Raw genomic sequence first — 18,617 nt, 5'->3', positions numbered from 1 at the left:
CGTATCATACTTATTAAAGGATATATTAATAAGGCTTCACATAGGTTCTACTTCTGCTATAAGCCAGATAGCTCAGTGAGTATAGTGACTAGGTCACGGGCAAACCGACCGGAGAATTGAGGTACAATTCGCGAGGGGGTGGAGATTATTCTCTTCGCCTCCATATCCAACCGACACTGGGACCTATTCAGTCTCTCAGCCAGTGAGTGCAGAGATTCTTTCCCAGGGAGTAAAGCGGCCTGAGCGTGATGATAACCACTCACATATGTCTAGTACCGAAGGTTAAGAAAGAATGAAGAGGCCTAAACTCGTAGTGGGTTGAAATGTCATTCCGTAATGTTTTCCTACGTATTTCCCGAATGAATATTACTATAATTGCTACAGTCAATGATGGTCAACTTTCAGTGTCTGCTTATTCAGTATATTCGTAGCTATACCTCATATGTGCAAGTTACCTCCTGCTCCACAGTACCATGATGTGAGGGCAAGTATATCCACGTGTAACATTTGAGGTTCTCACAGCGATGGTTGTGAATATTTCTGTCTTCTGGGACATAACGCCATGTAGTCCGTTGAAATTCAACCGACCTTAAGGAGGAATATGTCGCCTTCATCTTCAATGCTGAAGTATGAGCGAATCATGAGACCAGCATGAATCAGGTAGCTTCACTTTCAACGGAATACACAGCGTTATATCCCAGAACACAGAACTGTTCAAGGATCCCTCGTGTTATTATTCTCTTTGTCACATGTTTTTAGATTGCGGGTTAAGGTATGAAAGGATAGGAGCCCTTCGCACTGCTTGGTTGTTAACATTGCTTCTGAACCAGTCGTTCTCGTCCCACTGATGGACTTCACGATCGCATGGAAAGGACACAAAATCCCGAAAAGAACTTCCATTAATATTTGATGGAATATTAATATTGTAGCATATAGACCCGTTGCTAGACAATGACTATAAACAACGCCTGCTGTTAGGCAACGATTGCGGAAAAAGCAAATATAAGGCAGCCGTTACTCAGTAACGGTTTCATGTTCCCACTGCAACGCTTGAATTACGCCAATGAGGGACTTGTAGCACGGAAGGTCTATCTATCCATGGCGCTACAGCCCTTGTGGAACTTGGCCCCTTTTTCAGTTTCTTAATTTATACACAGCCGGTAGGACTCCTTGCCGGGGGGATCAGCCCGTCGCAAGGTCGCTACCTACACACAGACAGCCACACCTCGAGTGGGATTCAAACCCACGATCCCAGTGTTCGAGCGAGCGAAAACAGTTCATTCCTTAGACCGCACGGTCGCTGTGATCGGCTAGCAGGAAAGACAGAAATGCAGAATGATAGAGAACATTATGATAGAAATATCTTTGGGACGAGATACCTTGGAATTTCTTGGGAAGATAATATTAAAATTGATCTTCGAGATACAGTTTATGGTGACATTTAGTAGACTTGCTTCGGTAGCACTTACGAGGGGCGTTCAAGTTCTAAGGTCCTAGCGATTTTTGGCTTTTCCCAACGATGAAAGACACTCTCCGTGGTCGCACATTCACCAGTCGTGTCGCTATTGCATCAGCGATTTTCCAGTGGTCAAAACAGACTCCTACAGAAGCGTTCGCAGCGGCCATAGAATCATGGCGTCGACGTTGTGAAAAAAATGTGTACGGCTGCAGGGAGATTACGTTGAGAAGTGACAGAAGTTTCAATTTTTTTCTATGATTATTGTGTGAGAAAAGAAATCGGAGACCTTAGAACTTGAACGCATCACGTATATTCAAACTGTATTGAGAAATTGGCTCCCAACCCCAAAGACGTTTTGTTGGTTAAACATTGAAACATCAAAAATACTGACTTCTGGGATGTGATGTTGTATTTCGGCGGAACCTGCTGCCTCCATCTTCAAGGTAGATCCTACATACTACACGGCGTTATAATCACCACAGTGAGAAAATCAAATCTCGCCAAGTTTCCAGACATCCGTGTGTTTGTTCTTGGAAAACAGCTGATATTACGTAGCACACATATGGAATGTTTGCGTTTTGTAAACTGATACAGGAAAGTAAACAGTATTCAAGACCATTTCTACAGAAAGAAACAGGGCTGTCCACTAACAATTCAATTACATCTACGCATGAAATGATTAATCACTTTCATACGAACTTGTGATACCCCCAACGTTCGGTTCATTCCAGCATTTGTCTTGCATCGTGAAGCACCATAACACTCTTCATATTTTATTTAATTTTTGGGTTATTTAAAGACGCCGGTCACGGTAGGCGAGCGTCTAGGGCATGTACATTGTCTTCACTCACTCAGAAGCCGGGATCGTGGCTTGGAATCCCACACAAGGCATGGATGCTTGGAATGTGTATGTGTTTATTCTGTGTTCGTGTTTAAGTAGAGGCCTTGCGACGAGCTGATCACTCGTCCAAGGAGTCCTACCGCCTGTAAAAATGATCAAAATAAAAAAACAAAATCGACACCGTAAAGGTGTTTGAGGAATGGCTTAGGTAAGTAAGTAAGTATTTAAAGACTGTGGCAGCAGCATGATAATGAACCATGACTTGGAAAGGAGAAGACATGACCTTCTTCAGGCACTTGTACTTCTATTGTACTTTCTCCTTCTTTACTGGTGCTACAACTCTGTTGTATGGGTCTTGGCCTCCTCCGTGCTTTCGTAGCAGCAAATGTTTCTAGGGTTGAGTGGTTAGCCCCACGCTTGACTCCCCAACCTGGAGGACCAGGGACTATATGGTCCAGCCCCTACCCTTTGACCTGTCTAGCATGGATGACTCTACCAGGAGCTTACGCTCCCGCCAGCATACCTCTCCAGGTCATTGGGAAATCTGGTGTCATATGTCATAGCGAGCTAAAGATTTTCCGGAAAAGGAGCAGTTCTCCTTTCCGCCGCAGATGGCGCTGTATCCTCCAGTTAAATAAAATAGAAGGTAAAGTAAAAGTAAGCCGGTCACGGTAGCCGAGCGGTCTAAGGCGTGCACTGTCTTCGCTCGCTCGGAAGCCGGGATCGTGAGTTCGAATTCCACTCAGGGCATGGACGTCTGTGTGCGTTCTTCTGTGTTTGTGCACAGATAGAGGCCTTGTGACGAGCTGATCACCCGCCCGAGGAGTCCTACCGTATGTCTAAGATCTAGAAGAACCGAAGTGAACGGAGAAGTTCATGGAGGTAGGCCTAGGCCCACTGGGGCTGTAGTGCCAAGTAAAGCTATCCCTGTACCAGGCTGTGAAGGCCCATAGGGTTGTGAGACGCTGATGGTCCCACATTATCTAGACAATCGGCTCACAGATGGCGGTAAGGTTGTCAGCCTTACGCGCCGGCCGCCTTTTATCCCCGGGAAGATTCCAGATACTCATTTTTATTAGAGGCTGAGTCGACCCTAGTGCCATAGTGCGACTGGAAGGCTTAGGCCAATTGAGAAAAATCCAATGACCTCATCGGGAATCGAAATCGCCACCTTCGGCTTGTAGCATAGTGCCTCAGCCAACTACGCTACCGCGCCTTGAAATTAGTCAGGTCTTCATGAAACACTCTGTATTTATATGTGATTGTTAATTGATAGAAATGAGTAAGGAATGTATCATTGTTATTGATAAGAACTTTTATCCTACGGGAAGACGTATGCCTATGTTGAGGGTGTCTGAGGACGGGGTGTTAATAAAATATATAGATGCAAGAGGGATGAAGTGATAAGAGGATAGGGGAAGTTGTGGAAGTTCTCATGACAGCGATTGCTCAGATTCTAGTGGTCTGTGTTATGAAATAAAATAGTTTCGTAGAGCGATAAAATTATATACTGCCTCCATCTTCAGGGTTGAAGTGAGGGATTGGCTCCTTTAGGTACACAGAAAAGTTGCGAAGCAGACCCAAAGAAGTGGCTGAGAAAATGGATCCCAGTCGAGGACAATAAGAACAGTGTGTATGAAATGGCCTTTTTCAGGGTCACGTCTATGGGAAGGTAACAGGCACAGTGCCAAATATAAGTGTCCCTATATGAATTCTTATGCAGATGTCGGCTAATAATTACCAATCATTCTCAGCTAAGACGACATTTTTTCTTTTGTAGCGCAACTAGAATTCGGGTTTCAATGTCCAGTGTCTCTACGCAGTTATTATAAGCTATGACGTTGGGTAGCCGGTCACGGTAGCCGAGCGGTCTAAGGCGTGCACTGTCTTCGCTCGCTCGGAAGCCGGGATCGTGGGTTCGAATCCCATTCAAGGCATGGATGTTTGTATGCGTTTTTCTGTGTTTGTCTACAGGTAGAGGCCTTGCGACGAGCTGATCACTCGCCCAAGGAGTCCTACCNGGGGGGGGGGGGGGGTCGGAGTTCGACTCCCTGTAGGGTCAAGAATTTTCTCCACGTCATCCAGGCCGGCTGTGGTGCCCACCCAGTCTCCTATCTAATGGGCACCAAGAGCTCTTTCCCCGGGAGCAAAGCAGCAGGAGCGCGAAGGTGGCCACTCAACTCCATCTAGTGCCGAGATCAAGAAAGGTGGAGCGATACCTCCACTCCCACGTATTTTTCATGGCATAATGCTTAATTAATTAAGCATAGAGGTAACTTTACTCTTTACCTATACTGACTGAAGGACGACGAAATATGTTATGAGGATCTACACTGAAGTAACGTATATGAAGCTGAAATCGAAACTATTCTCAAAAGCGACTCATCTCATAATAAATGCCATAACCTTTATGATATAACACAATGTTTCTCAACCTTTTTCAGTCCAAGGACCAGTAAAAGTCTGAAAAAATTCTATTGTTCACTAAGTTATGTAGGCCTATTTTTTAAACCTGTGTGGTGTTACCAACGTTTGGGACACACTGACATTTATAACATAATAAATCTAAAAGAATGTTCTGAATACATATGGAAACATAACTAATTAAATTGAAAGTAAACTATTAAAAGTGAATCACTATTGAACAGAATTTTAATCTTCATTAAACAAATTAAGACTATGATATAATTATGTTGCTGCTTACTTCTAATGAGATTGTTGAGCTTGTCGGCTCTTACAAAGTCCCTGGATATCTGGCTCAATATTGGTCAACTTCAGTCGAAGATGGCACTCACACTAATACGATTTCTGTATTTTGTTTTTACTTGAAAGAGCAATGAAAATCATTTCTCACAAAGATAAGTTGTTCAAAACTGCATGACAATTTTCAATGCTTCTTCAGATAATTCGGGAAATTCACGTCTCACTGATGACGATATCCAGAATCGAACCAAACCAAGATCACGGAATTGCATTTTGAACACACTGTCACTTGAAAGCTCAGTTACCTGTTCTCTTTTCGATAACGAAAGGTCGTTCTCGTGATTATAAGCCTGAAATGGATCGCGAACCTACAGAAATTTCTCATAAAAATTATTCGGAAAATATGTTTCAAATTTCTATTTCACAGTTTTGAGGTGGTCACAAATCTTTCCAGAAACTCAGAATTAACAGAAATATCATTTTCCACTAAAAATGATTCCAATGTTGGAAAAGGTGCAAATTGTTTGTCTTTTCATAACAAATTCATAAAACAAAAAAGAAAAACTCCGTGGTTTTAGTCCCATTATCGCGGACCACAGGTTGAGAAACGCTGGTATAACGTATGAGTTATACCTCATTAATAGCTAAACTTTCGTCAGATATAAGTTTAATTCTTCGCAATGATATAGGACTGTTTTCCCCATGTGGAGACGGGTTAGAACATCTGCACCATAGGACTTGCGAGTCTTAAAAGGCGACGAAAAAGCGAAGCCGATGCTTAGGGGCCCACGTGGGCCAATCTTAAGACCTTTCTCTGTAAAAAAAAAATATTGTTGCGAAATCCTAAGAAGTGAAACCCGGATGGTCTAATTCAAGACGAATCTATCAGAAACTTCTAAGGAAGGCTGAGGCTCAAAAAGTTCTGTTTTACCAAAGATGGTAATAGGACTTTTTGACTAAATACAAGGGACGCTATTTTATGATTTATATACTGTGATTTGCTTTGCAGCGATAGATCTGCACTCCCGATAAATGAAGGGAGTAAATTGGTTGAAGCGGTAAAGTCTCTGTTTATTCAGTAGGTCCTAGGTTAATATCTCGGCCGAAACTTCAACTCAATTAGGGATGAGATTTTCCCTGGTTTTCTTCAGTCCTTTCAGGCTACAAATTAAGCTATGACGATTTCATTGCACACCCTGTCCAGTTAATTAATCATTAATTGTGATACTGTTCGAAGCTATAGTATACTCTGGGCTACTAATGGCACAGTTCAATTAATCAAAAATAAAAATTTATCACCAGTGAAATACCTAGGTGATATCGTACAAAGAAACACACTTTGAAAATATGTTGGTAATAATTTTGCACTTTTGTTCGCATATGCAAAATCGTAAGATCTTGTTTTAAACCAAGCGTTACGTCACACAAAGCTAAGACATTTCCCTATCTAAAGAAGGTCTTCAGGATTGTCTTACCTTCAAAACCTGTATTATCATGTAAGGAGGAAAGTGGCATGCAAACAGCTTAACTACTGTCAATAAATTCCTTTATATTCGCCTGATTTTTGTGACACCACAGAAACAAATGTTTATGAGAATGTTAAGTGTCGCAGCCAATGTGATCATGCTTCTGTGGCAGTCTGGAGAACTAATATACAATCTGCGTAATGTATGAATAAATTTAAACAGATTCATTTGAGGACTGTACTTACCTCAACAGCCTGGTGTTCAGACCGTGAAGGCCTATATAAAGTAGAATTTAATTCAGATAAACAAATATGAAAATTAAATTTCGAGACAACCAACCCCAGTCACAATAAAGATACACCAAAAGCAACTGGAGAATGTGAAATGTTTTAAATATTTGGGTAGCTTGTTAACAGATGATGGAAGGTGTACTTGTGAAATTAAATCCAGGATTGCCATGGCAAAAGCTGCATTTAGCAAGAAGAAGAATCTTTTTACCAGCAAATTGGACTTAAATTTGAGGAAGAAACTAGTGAAATGCTACATTTGGAGCATAGCTCTGTATGAGGCTGAAACATGGACACTTAGGGCAGTAGATCAGAAACATCTGGAAAGTTTTGAAATGTGGTGTTGGAGAAGGATAGAGAAGAGCAGTTGGACCGATTATGTGAGAAATGAAGAAGTGTTAATTAGATTCAGTGAGCAGAGGAATATCCTACACGAAATAAGAAAACGGAAGGCTAATTGGATTGGGCATGTTTTACGCAGAAACTGCCTTCTAAAAGAAGTTATCGAAGGAAAGATAGAAGGTCGGATAGAAGTGACAAGAAGACGAGGAAGAAGACGTAAGAAGATGCTGGATGACCTTGGGGACAGAAGAGGATACTGTCATTTGAAGGAGAAAGCTCTAGATCGCATTAAATGGAGGAATTGTTTTGGAAGAGACTGTGGACCTGTCGTCTTGACAGAGTACTGATGATGATGATGAAACAAATATGTATCAACGTAATAACTTCTCTGCCTGTCGTGGAAGACACTTCAAGAAATGCCCTAGAGACAAGGAAAATGTTTCGACTTCCTCAGACTAAGTAATTTTTTTGTTTAACTAAGTCCATACTTCAAATCCTCAGCAGTTGGAAGTAATTAATTTAAGAAATAACATTTTCGAAGTCACAGATTACGGAGATTCATGAGCGTAACCACAAAAGCTCACAGGTAAATCCTCTCGTGAGGCAATTCAATCTAGTTTAATTTACAGAACTTGATTTATCGCATATATATATATATACATATTAATAACTTAATTTCCGAATTAGAAATCAACGGGTTGTTAAAAATTAATTCTTTATGAAGATTACTTTCGTCTGAAAACTTATCTTCTGCCTTGAAGATAGAGGAAGTACATTTCTCTGAAACGTCAGTAAATCTGTATCAGACTAAACGGTGTCACATCCCAAAAGACAACAATCCTTATGGTCACAACCGTGAGAACGTGGGATCCCATTTGTTGGTACAAATATTATATTTCTGGGCATTATTCATCGTCCTATTTTTATCTAAAAACGCCGTCCTCTTTATATTCCAAAACACAAGGTTTCGCAGACTGGATTCTGTCTCCGTCTTCAGGTAAAACCTACTCAGTTGGGCCCAATCAATAGGGACTAGCTCTATCGATTGGGCTCAACTGAAGTCTTACCTGAAGACGGAGACAGAATCCAGTCTCTGAAACGTTGTTTTTTTTATATAAGCGGGACAGAGTTTTTAGATAAAAACATGACTACTGATTTGTACTAATGTATACCATTGTCACAAACTTTTAGTTCTCAATCATTTCTTGGTGTTTTGAATGTGAAAAATTGACAGTCTTAATCAATATTAATACTTTATTATACGTTGCTCTGATGGACGAATTTGTAACGATAACTGTTGTAACCAGAGTTAATTTCAGTAAGAATAGCACCAAGCAGACCGTCCTAACGGTAACGCTCTAGAATTTTATCCGGGAGAAGCTCGGATCGAATCTATGCCGCAACTTCGATGTTCCTGACTGAAGTTTTCCATGACTTTCCTCAGTCCACTCAGACAAATGCCAGGTTATTACCAAGACCGTTTCCTTTCAAATCCTTACCAACTAATTAGTCATTCTACCATTGACGCTATATAGTCTGGCTACTAAGCGTGGTAAAATAGCTTACAAAAAGAAGACGTGTTTGTGCTTGCAATGAAGCAACGTCTACAACGCATTCGAATTCGGAGAAAACATATTTGGAAAACACGTGTATTGCATCTGGTTTTGTATGTAGACCTATACATAGACATTTAATTTGTATTCTTGGATCGTTGAATAAAGGCCGAAGAATTCCGCGAAGGGTGGCATTTGCGAAACAGAACCCTAATACGTCGCTAATACCTGCAGGTGCGCCTGAGGACTCTCATAAGCCTACATACAAGGCGGGCTATAAATTCTGTGTTGCCCAGAAGAGTGTGCTGCTTCCAGAATGTTGATGATGATATTAACATTGTCATAGAAACAGCTTCCTCATGTATCCTCTCATAATTCGACCCTTACGATGAAAGGATTTCTTCCCTTCACTCTTGTTGAGTGTCCATTTTGTTACGTTCTACGTGTAATGTGATCGTACGTAACGCCTCTTTGTCTGTGCCTACCAGTTGCTTACTTCAGGGTCAACTAATATTACCTGTTACATAATATTCCTGTTATCGCTTCCGCATATTGTCTCTCTTGCATCAAACTTTTAATTTCTGTTGCAATATTTCTTCATAATCTTTTTTTTTTCTATTTTAGTAGATGGTAGGACCTAAGTACGTTTTTCTCCATTTCAACGTAAGTATAGTGGTAAAGGCAAAGTTGTTCCTGTATAAAATTAAGTTCTATGCCGTGAAGGCATATGACAACGTGGCTGTATAATTCGAAGGATTGAGGCTACTGGTGAACTTCACGCTCCGGTCGCTTTGCTTCTGCCGATAGACATTCTAGGGAGACCGGGTGGATCACAGAGCTGGTCTGGACAATATGAAGAAGAGAAACATATCTTGCCCTCACAGGAAATCGAACCCTGATATCTCGGTTTTCCTTCCCGTAACCTAGTAACTGTACTGACTGAGCTAACATATACCATTATTACTGTCCCTCCACTGCATGTATACGAGTACTTCAATATTTTAATGTACTTACGAAACAAATACTCCTATTGGTATCACTGCTGATATAAAATGCTACTGTTTTATTATTATTATTATTATTTATTTGACTACAAATGGGTGTTTACCTGGTGGCAGTGGTAATATAATAAGTCAAACTACAAAACTACACAACAGCAAGGGTCACAATCAATCACACACTCAATGCAATTATAATACAATTATAATTATACTTACAGTTACAATAAAAACACAACACCCATTATAATACCAATATAAATACCATTAATTAACCTAAGATTGTTGAGATAACAGTAATAAAGGAATTGTGATGATAATAACAACAAATAAAGTAACATGCTCTACACTAAGGCAGTGCCATTTCGTAACTTCATGAACTGATGCACTCGCAATTCCCCCTCCACAAACCTTCACTTCATCTCATTTATCACTTTCTTAATCATTTTTCAAAACTTACTTGGTTTACAGGAGAGAGTCCCTAAAGTATCTGCAGGTAGTTGGTTCCAAAGCTGGATGGTCGTATTTACAAAGGAATATTTTCCGATATCAGTCCTTTGCTTCATGCTCCTACTTTTCCTATCATAGTTGACTCTGCTCAGATAGCATGGCTTTTGTAATCTGTCACCAATCGCCTTCCAAGCCCGTTCCCCCGTGTACACCATGAAGAAGCCACATATGCGTGCTATCTGCCTGCGCTGTGCCAAGGTTTCCCATATCGAATCGTTCCTGTGACGTGCAAATTTAGCAGCTTTCCTTTGCACCCGGTCTAACGTAGTACTTATCTGCTCCTACCTGTAACGGTCAACTGTTACTATTACAACTGCTAGTAGTACTAACTAATCTCATGGATCTGAATCATCTTAAGGAGCCGCTAGTCGTTCAGCTACTCACTTTCCTAAAAATGTATACAATCCAAAAGTTCATTATCGTGTCTACAAATCTCCCCTGATCCCTGTCCTGAGCCAGAAGGATCCAGTCTATAATACCACATCCTATTTCTTTAAGATCCTCCCACCTACATCTAGAGCGTCCTAATTGTCTCCTTCCTTCTGGCTTTCACAGCAAGTACTGTTAGAATTGGCCTTCTAATATCTGAGGGAGCAGTAACACAGAGGGAATCGTTCACGTGTACAAAGAAATTCCTTGCCAAGCCTCTTATATTCGAGCTAGACAGGAACTTGAAGCTGACCGCTAATTGGCCTCCATTTCAGTCAGTTTAAGAATGTATGGAGCTTTACATCCATTGTTGTAGGTTCCCTAGCTGTAACGCTTAATCACAGGAAAATTGTTACTTAGTGAAATAATCGATATTGCGCTTGTTCTTTGTTACAGCGTTCCCGTATGATTATCATGCAAACTCGAAAACTCACAATGGCATACACGTCCGCCATCAGCGTCACCAGCGTCACCACCTAGGTTCCATACGAGTGCACCATCAGCGCTAATTGTCACCTGACCGTCTCCACACTAGTGCACCATCAGCGCTACTTGTGTCACCTGACAGTGTCCACACTTGTGCACCATCAGCTCTACTTGTGTCACCTGAGAGTGTCCACACTTGTGCACCATCAGCACTAATTGTCACCTGACCGTGTCCACACTAGTGCACCACCAGCGCAACTTGGTCACCTGACCGTGTCCACACTAGTGCACCACCAGCGCAACCTTGTCAGCTGGCAGTGTCCACACTAGTGCACCATCAGCGCTACTTTTGTCACCTGACAGTATACACACTAATGCGCCATCAGCGCAAATTTGTCACCGGACAGTGTCCACACTAGTGCACCATCAGCGCTACTTTTGTCACGTGACAGTGTCCACACTTGTGCACCATCAGCTCTACTTGTGTCACCTGAGAGTGTCCACACTTGTGCACCATCAGCACTAATTGTCACCTGACCGTGTCCACACTAGCGCACCACCAGCGCAACTTGGTCACCTGGCAGTGTCCACACTAGTGCACCACCAGCGCAACTTGGTCACCTGGCAGTGTCCACACTAGTGCACCACCAGCGCAATTTGGTCACCTGGCAGTGTCCACACTAATGCACCATCAGCGCTACTTGTGTCACCTGACAATGTCCACACTAGTGCGCCACCAGAGCTACTTGTGTCACCTGACAGTGCCCACACTAGTGCACAACCAGCGCTATTTGTGTCACCTGACTGTACCCACACTAGTGCGCCACTAGCGCTACTTGTGTCAGCTGACAGTGTCCACACGAATGCGCGAAATATGTCTGCTGACAGTAGCCAAACGACTTCCTAGTCAGTATAATTGTTGTTACCAGATATTTGCCTTGGGAGTGCTAGGCTTGTATTGTATTGTATTGTGTTGCCTGCGGAGCATGTGTGAAAGAGACTTAACGTTCTTGACAACTGGAATATAACTACACTTTCTAGTCTGTATTAAGTTACACATGCGGATTAAAACTATTGGATGTCACCAGCTGTATCATAAACACTCTTCTCTTCAGTGGCGTATCCCCAGAAAAGGTAATAGATATGTAACACCGACATGATTTTCTTTTCGGCTCATCATACAAGTTTATTGTATTCAGGAGCCCTCCGGTTCATATCTCGGCTGGATCATTGACTATCCCAATTGAGATCTTCATTGTTTTTCTCAGTCCCTCGAGACAAATACCAGGATAATATTTCAAATTAGGTCACGGATGATTCCTTTCACATCCTTCCAATACAGTATTAATTGAATCGTTTCAGCATTTGACTCCGTACAGAATGAATCACTCTAGTGCAACACAGAGCTGAACTTTTCACACTGAGAACCTTTCGTCAAATGTATCTTTGTCTGTATGGTCAAGGGCGAGAAACTGAAGACAAATGGAGTTTTATTGAGCAACAAGATGTCATAAGGAGCGAGGGATTCCGACTAGAAATATTTATAAGTCAGCAAATTCCTTTGCACAGAACTTGGAAAGGGCCGCAGTGTGAGTAACTGCTGTCGTGCCCTGCTGCCAACTTAATGTATTGTCAGCACTTTCCGCAAAACGAACGGAAAGAACAGAACACTATTAGAACTTATTATTGCATACTGTGGTAGCAGGTATTTGGGGTGTAGCTGCAGGCTTCCTTTGTAGAGGCAGGTGAAAGAGAAAGAACACTTTACTTGCACATTATTCACATTTTTTAAAACATACGTGTATGAAGAAAAAATTCATAAAATGGCTAAAATGACAAGAAATACACTTACAATTCCAAACATTTACCAAACTTTACCCCAAAACCGAAAATGAATACAAAAAAAGACCTGTGAAAGTTACCCTGTTAATAATCAAAGCCACGACAATAGAAGCACAGCAGTTTCCTGAACTATAATTTTAAATATATGATGATGACCATATTGGCCGAAACATGTAATGAGAAACTTTTAATAATTTAAAATTCATATGATGTGTGAAACTTTTAAAATGAATAACACTTCGTAAGTTTTATAGAAAGACACGTTGTAAGTGAGATGGTGATACCAAAAACATTTGATACAGATGTACTCGTATGTATGATTTTTCGAGAGAAGTCAGTTTTATATGTCTTCAGACACTTGATTTTTACTTGTTATGTTTCCACAGCCGGTGTTTAATACACAATTGTCTACCTTAAGGTCGGAAGTACTTCAAAAAATGAGACAGTTCACACCAGAAAGTCATTCTTGTACACATGAGGCATTTGGTTATTCCAAAAAAAAAAAAGTGCAGTTTCCCCTCCCCCTTATATCTTCATTATCTTATAAGCCATTTCACGCATTATCAATTAAAACTGATTATGGTCTTATGAGCTTCTACACACAGTCTCATGGTCACGCCCACCAAGAGAATGGTGGTTTCAAGTGTGACTCATCGGTAATACGAATATTGGACACTAGGCGTCTGAGAAGAAATTAAGAAGGTATTAAGGCCTTAAGTATTCGAGCTCGTTTTACTTATTGGAAGTCTGTGTTTCACGAGCGTAATAATAATAATTCAGTTCTTTATTTATTTCCGTGTTAAGCTCGATAGACAATGGCCAATCACAGAGTCAGCACGAATACAAACAACAGAAATAAGAAAGCACAAAACAAAATGAACGAGAAACAATGAGGGATATATAATATATAATGATAATAACCCTCCAAAAGAATTTCACTTTACAAAATAGCAAGTGGAAAACTTTGAAAATATCGATTCTAGTTTTAGATTATTTGTTTTATGAATGTAATCAGGTATTTGAAGTTAGGTGCTACACCATTAGAAAGTACATAAGCGGGATTAGCCCAAACTGCTCAAAATACAAAACGCCACATAAAATCATACTTTATGTATATTGACCATTAAGAACTGAAATATTTTATAATTTTCAGTGAGTACATCCTGTTGTGTATCATATATTATTTCTTACTGAAAACCGTCACAACACAACAATCAATAATACGTGTAAGTAGCTCTAGGAGGTACTTTTGCTACATGTCCGGTCTGATGGAGATAGATTCTGTCTCTCCATGAGACTGGACATTTACACAACGAAGTCGCCCGTCAAATAGTATCAGATATTTAATAATAGCATACAACATAACAAAGGGCCTCCGAACACCACATCAGCCATTGTGTATACAATGTCCACATAAACATATTACGATTACAACTGCAAACTTCCAAATACCATCACATATACAAATTTAACGATACTTTTGACTGTGTAGCTGGTTATTGTAAGACTTCAACTTTTATGGTAATTTATGTTTTATATATTCACTTATATAATTTCATATGATTATATACACTTGGAAGTTTAGCACTGTATCATATATTTGACATGCAATTCAATAACGAAAAGTTTAATGTATTTGCCTGATGATGGCCTTTTGAAGACCGAAACACGTAGCAAAAATATCTCCTACTTACACGTATTATTGATTGTTGTGTCGTGACGGATTTCAAAAATAAATAAAAAAAAACTGAAATATTGGCAATAAGACACTTGAAAGCAAATCCGAACTGTGTAATTAAAATTATAATCTTATTAATTGTTCTTTAAGTGACAGTTGATAAAAATATAATTAAAATAATAAAAAGAGCAAACATATTATTAGATTCTATTAGTCTCGTCATATAGATATATGAGTTTTGACGTTTTCAGGACAATGAAGATTTATGTTGTGGTCTTCTGGGTTAAGAGATAATTTGGTCTGATAAATTACTACCAAATTTTGCAGGCATATACTGCTTCCATCTTCAGAGTAGAAGTCACTTCTACTTAGAACAATGAGGAAGTACTTTTTTCTAAAACGTTTGGAACAACCTACCAGACTACACGGTGGGATATTAGGCACTTTTATACTGAAGGTGAAAGTGATACTCGTATATTCATCAAAAACTATGTTAATTATCTACCAGACTATACGGTGTCATAACCCAGAAGACTACGTATCAAAACATGATTAATGTGGTCGCAAAGCGGTAAGTTCAGGCTTTAGAAATAGAGCGAATTAGAATATTTCACTTTTAATAATCTAGAAATATATTGCTGCTAACAGCTTATCCGGAAGACGTCAATCCTCTGATTTCAGTCAACAGTCATACATAAATTCCTTTAATTGAAAGCATAAAGTTTCAGTGCAACGCGAGATGTCTATAGACGTTACGAAAAACATGTTCACCGTTCTGCAGAATAAAGTAACACTAAATACACTACAGAATTAATGGGCTTTTGGACTTTTCCCATCGTCCGGAATTCTAGGCAATAGAGGACACGACGTTTCGAAACTGGATCTCTTTCCGTTTTCAGGTCTTCCTTTCTCATCTGAAGACGGAAAGAGGTCCAGTTTCCGAAACGTCGTGTCCTCAATTACCTAGAATTCCAGACGATGGAAAAAGTCCCAAAATCAAGTAATTCTGTGTGTCATCCACTATCGTCAGAACCCTTTAGAATCTACAGAAAACGCTAGCTATACAGAAGCTACAGAAAGATATCCATGGACTGACGTCACCCCCCAACTGTCCCACGAGTCGTTACGCTTCCCCCTCCAGTGTACTCTCCTATATTCTCTCTCCAGCCATCTAAGCTGTTCCGTCCACACGGATGTGTGCCAGCAAGAGTTTTGTTTTCATTGCTAAAGTCAGAAGAAATGGGGGAAGGGGTGAGTAATACAAGAGTAGACAAGAGAGGGGGAAGCCTCAAGCATCGTCATCGCCTCCATCCATCGGGCCTTCTTGCTGCGGCCCCCTTATAGAAACTTAAAAAGTTCTATCTAGAAAAACTTTTGTTTAAAAGCTAGCACTTACAGATCACATAAGAATACATAAATTTAGGTAATTACGAATGTGTAAATCATAAAGAAAACGGCTTTAAGGAGACACACAGTCGCCCACAGACACACGCGTCCAACAACTCTTCTATTGTTGCGTGTATACTTTGCCGCGGGCACGTGTTTACCGAACCGTTGCCTAGTAACGATAGCGGGATACACATACAGACACACAGACTGATGGAAGGGATTTATGAAGCACGCCGTTGAGATAGACACAGGTGTCATGATATACATACAACGTTTCAAACTAAAAATCTTACATATGCTCTGGTCATTTAGGTTGTTATCGGGGGATCCGCTGCTTGGATTCCATCTTGCTTTGAGCTCTGGTGATAATTGCAGTTTCCAGTTCAGTCCGCATCAGCTCACGTCAGCCGTGATGTACAAGTATAGGATCTGGATATATTATCCGAATAACGATAATTACAATTCGCGAGTTTTCGTGCAGTTCAGAGAAAGCTTGTTTTTACTTCCCAAGGACAGGCGTGTGGATGACATTTACCTAAAAAATAATTCCCTCAATCGTGACAGAACCGAATTACCGAAACGGTTTCTGGCCAAGGTTCTAGACCCGTAGTCGTGAGATACCCGGTTCGAGTCTCGTCCGGCTTGTCGGCAATCATGACTGACGTTTCTCGTGAATTTGATCAGTCTTTCTTGACAGAAGCCCTTGGTAGTAGTTTAAAATAGGACACGAAAGCCTCGTTCTAAATTCTTCACTACACATCTTCCGTGAAGCGCAAGCGTTAACGTAATTGGTTGAGGCAGTATGCTACAAGACGGAAGGTCGCGGGTTCGGGTACCGATGAGGTGGACTTTATAATTGGTCTAATCCTTTCAGCCGCACTTTGGCCCTGGGGTCAGCCTCTAACAAAAATGAGTACCAGGAATTTCGCTGGGGAGGGGGGAGGAAATGGCGTCTGGCTGAAAACCTGACAGTCATCTGTGAGCCGATTGTCTACAGATAATGTGGGGGCCTCGACGTCTCGCAATTAGTCCTCCGTGGCCTATCACAGGGTTAGCTTCTTCTTTTACTCATCATCCATGATATTACCATAACCAGATGAACCAGAGTCCTTCTTGAGGAGTCAGTAGCTGCTCAGCTACTCAAAAGAAACTGCCCCAGCATTCATGGTCTCGAAGGTTAATTACCGTGTTCACAAGAGCCCACCACTGGTCCCTATTCTGACCCAGATTAATCCAACCCAAAACCTCCTATCTTATTTCTTCAAGATCCTCTTTAATAATATACTTCCATCTACACCTAGGTCTTTATAGTGATCTCTTCCCTTCTTCAACTTCTCCTAGCAAAATTTTGTATGCACTTTTATCTTCTGACAGGCAAGCTACATATCCAGCCCATCTCATGATCCTTGAGTTGATCGTTTTAATAATATTTGGCGAGAAGCGCAAGGTAGTGAAGCTATGAGCTTACCATAACATTCGAAATTACATAGACCTAACCCTTGCAGTTGACACGGCAACATTAAATATTGTAAGAATTAATTTGTCGAAAGACTAACCCAGAAGACAGTGTTCTTCCGTCTCTTCTGGTTTAACTGACTTTAATTTTTATTGGAGATTACAAATTCTGTTCATTTTAATCCATTTTGTAGTCGTTTATGAATTCCAATATATTTTTGGTTTAGGTAAATAATTTCATCATTTTCAAGAATTTATTAAAAAGTTTGAATGAAAATATCATAAGAAATTGCATTGGTGCCACATTCTACTAAGGCAATATCGCTTAAGTCAGTATCAAGTAATTCGGGGAATTAATTGGCAACCCCGTCTGAATTCCTAAGTATCTGACAAAACAAAATAAAAATGAATGTATACGCTTATTAGCAAGTTAAAATTTAAATTCGTGGAAAGCATTTAACTTTACACCCATACAAATTTGATCGAAATCCATAAAATTTTCTACGAAATGAAACATTGCGAGTGGATTGACCTGGGCTCCATTGTTCCAGAACCGCTGAGCTCCACGAAAGCATCGTTAACACCAACGCGTTAATGTAGTTTTGGTTCTTGTAACACTTACCTGCCATGTTGGAGGCACTAATTATTGTTAACTTAATTATCATCACGTTTTTACATTCATTTCACTAAAACAACAGATCGCCATTTGGCTCGGAGACGTTCCCACGGTTACAAGCTGTGTCATGCCAAAAACTAATTTCTTTTTTCGTTATAAATACATTCATGAACGTGTTTCCTCTAAAAAGATTATAATGCAGTCGCATTTTATGCGAATTTGAAATAGTACGGTATGAAAGAATATTAATAAAATCTCACTTTATGGAGAAAGTTTGAAATAATGGGAATCCCCCAATATCGGCAAAGAATCATGCATATATATCAAAATTTGCCTTGAAATGTAAGAGTTCTAAATTACGCGAGATCTTCAGGAGCGCATCCCTCACATAAAATGCACCTTCAGAATAAGAAGCAGGAAGGTTACCATCTGAACCAATTTGCTAGGTAAATGTATTATATAGAAACATTAATTCCTACCTGTTTTTTTTTCCTTGGCACTACAGTCCCAGTGGGCCTAGGCCTACCTCCATGAACTCCATTCACTTCGGTTTTTCTCGATCTTACACATACGGTAGGACTCCTTGGGCGAGTGATCAGCTCGTCGCAAGGCCTTTACCTGTA

General features: G+C 40.4%; 1 protein-coding gene across 2 annotated transcripts in view; it reads left to right on the top strand.

The window, feature by feature from the left end:
• Positions 1-12,098, top strand: part of LOC111861995 — a 43,132-nt gene extending 31,034 nt beyond the window's left edge. For both annotated transcript variants that reach the window (XM_023847013.2, XM_023847011.2), the window contains one exon: positions 10,985-12,098. In XM_023847013.2, the coding sequence (XP_023702781.1) occupies positions 10,985-10,997 (13 nt within the window). In that variant the 3' untranslated portion in view covers positions 10,998-12,098. The remainder of the gene's footprint in view (positions 1-10,984) is intronic.
• The last annotated feature ends 6,519 nt before the right edge of the window (positions 12,099-18,617 follow it).

The sequence above is a fragment of the Cryptotermes secundus genome, unplaced genomic scaffold, assembly GCF_002891405.2.
Source record: "Cryptotermes secundus unplaced genomic scaffold, Csec_1.0 scaffold181, whole genome shotgun sequence".
Lineage (NCBI taxonomy): Eukaryota > Metazoa > Arthropoda > Insecta > Blattodea > Kalotermitidae > Cryptotermes > Cryptotermes secundus.
The sequence above is the reverse complement of the archived record's forward strand: the minus strand, read 5'-3'. Positions and strand labels throughout refer to the sequence as shown.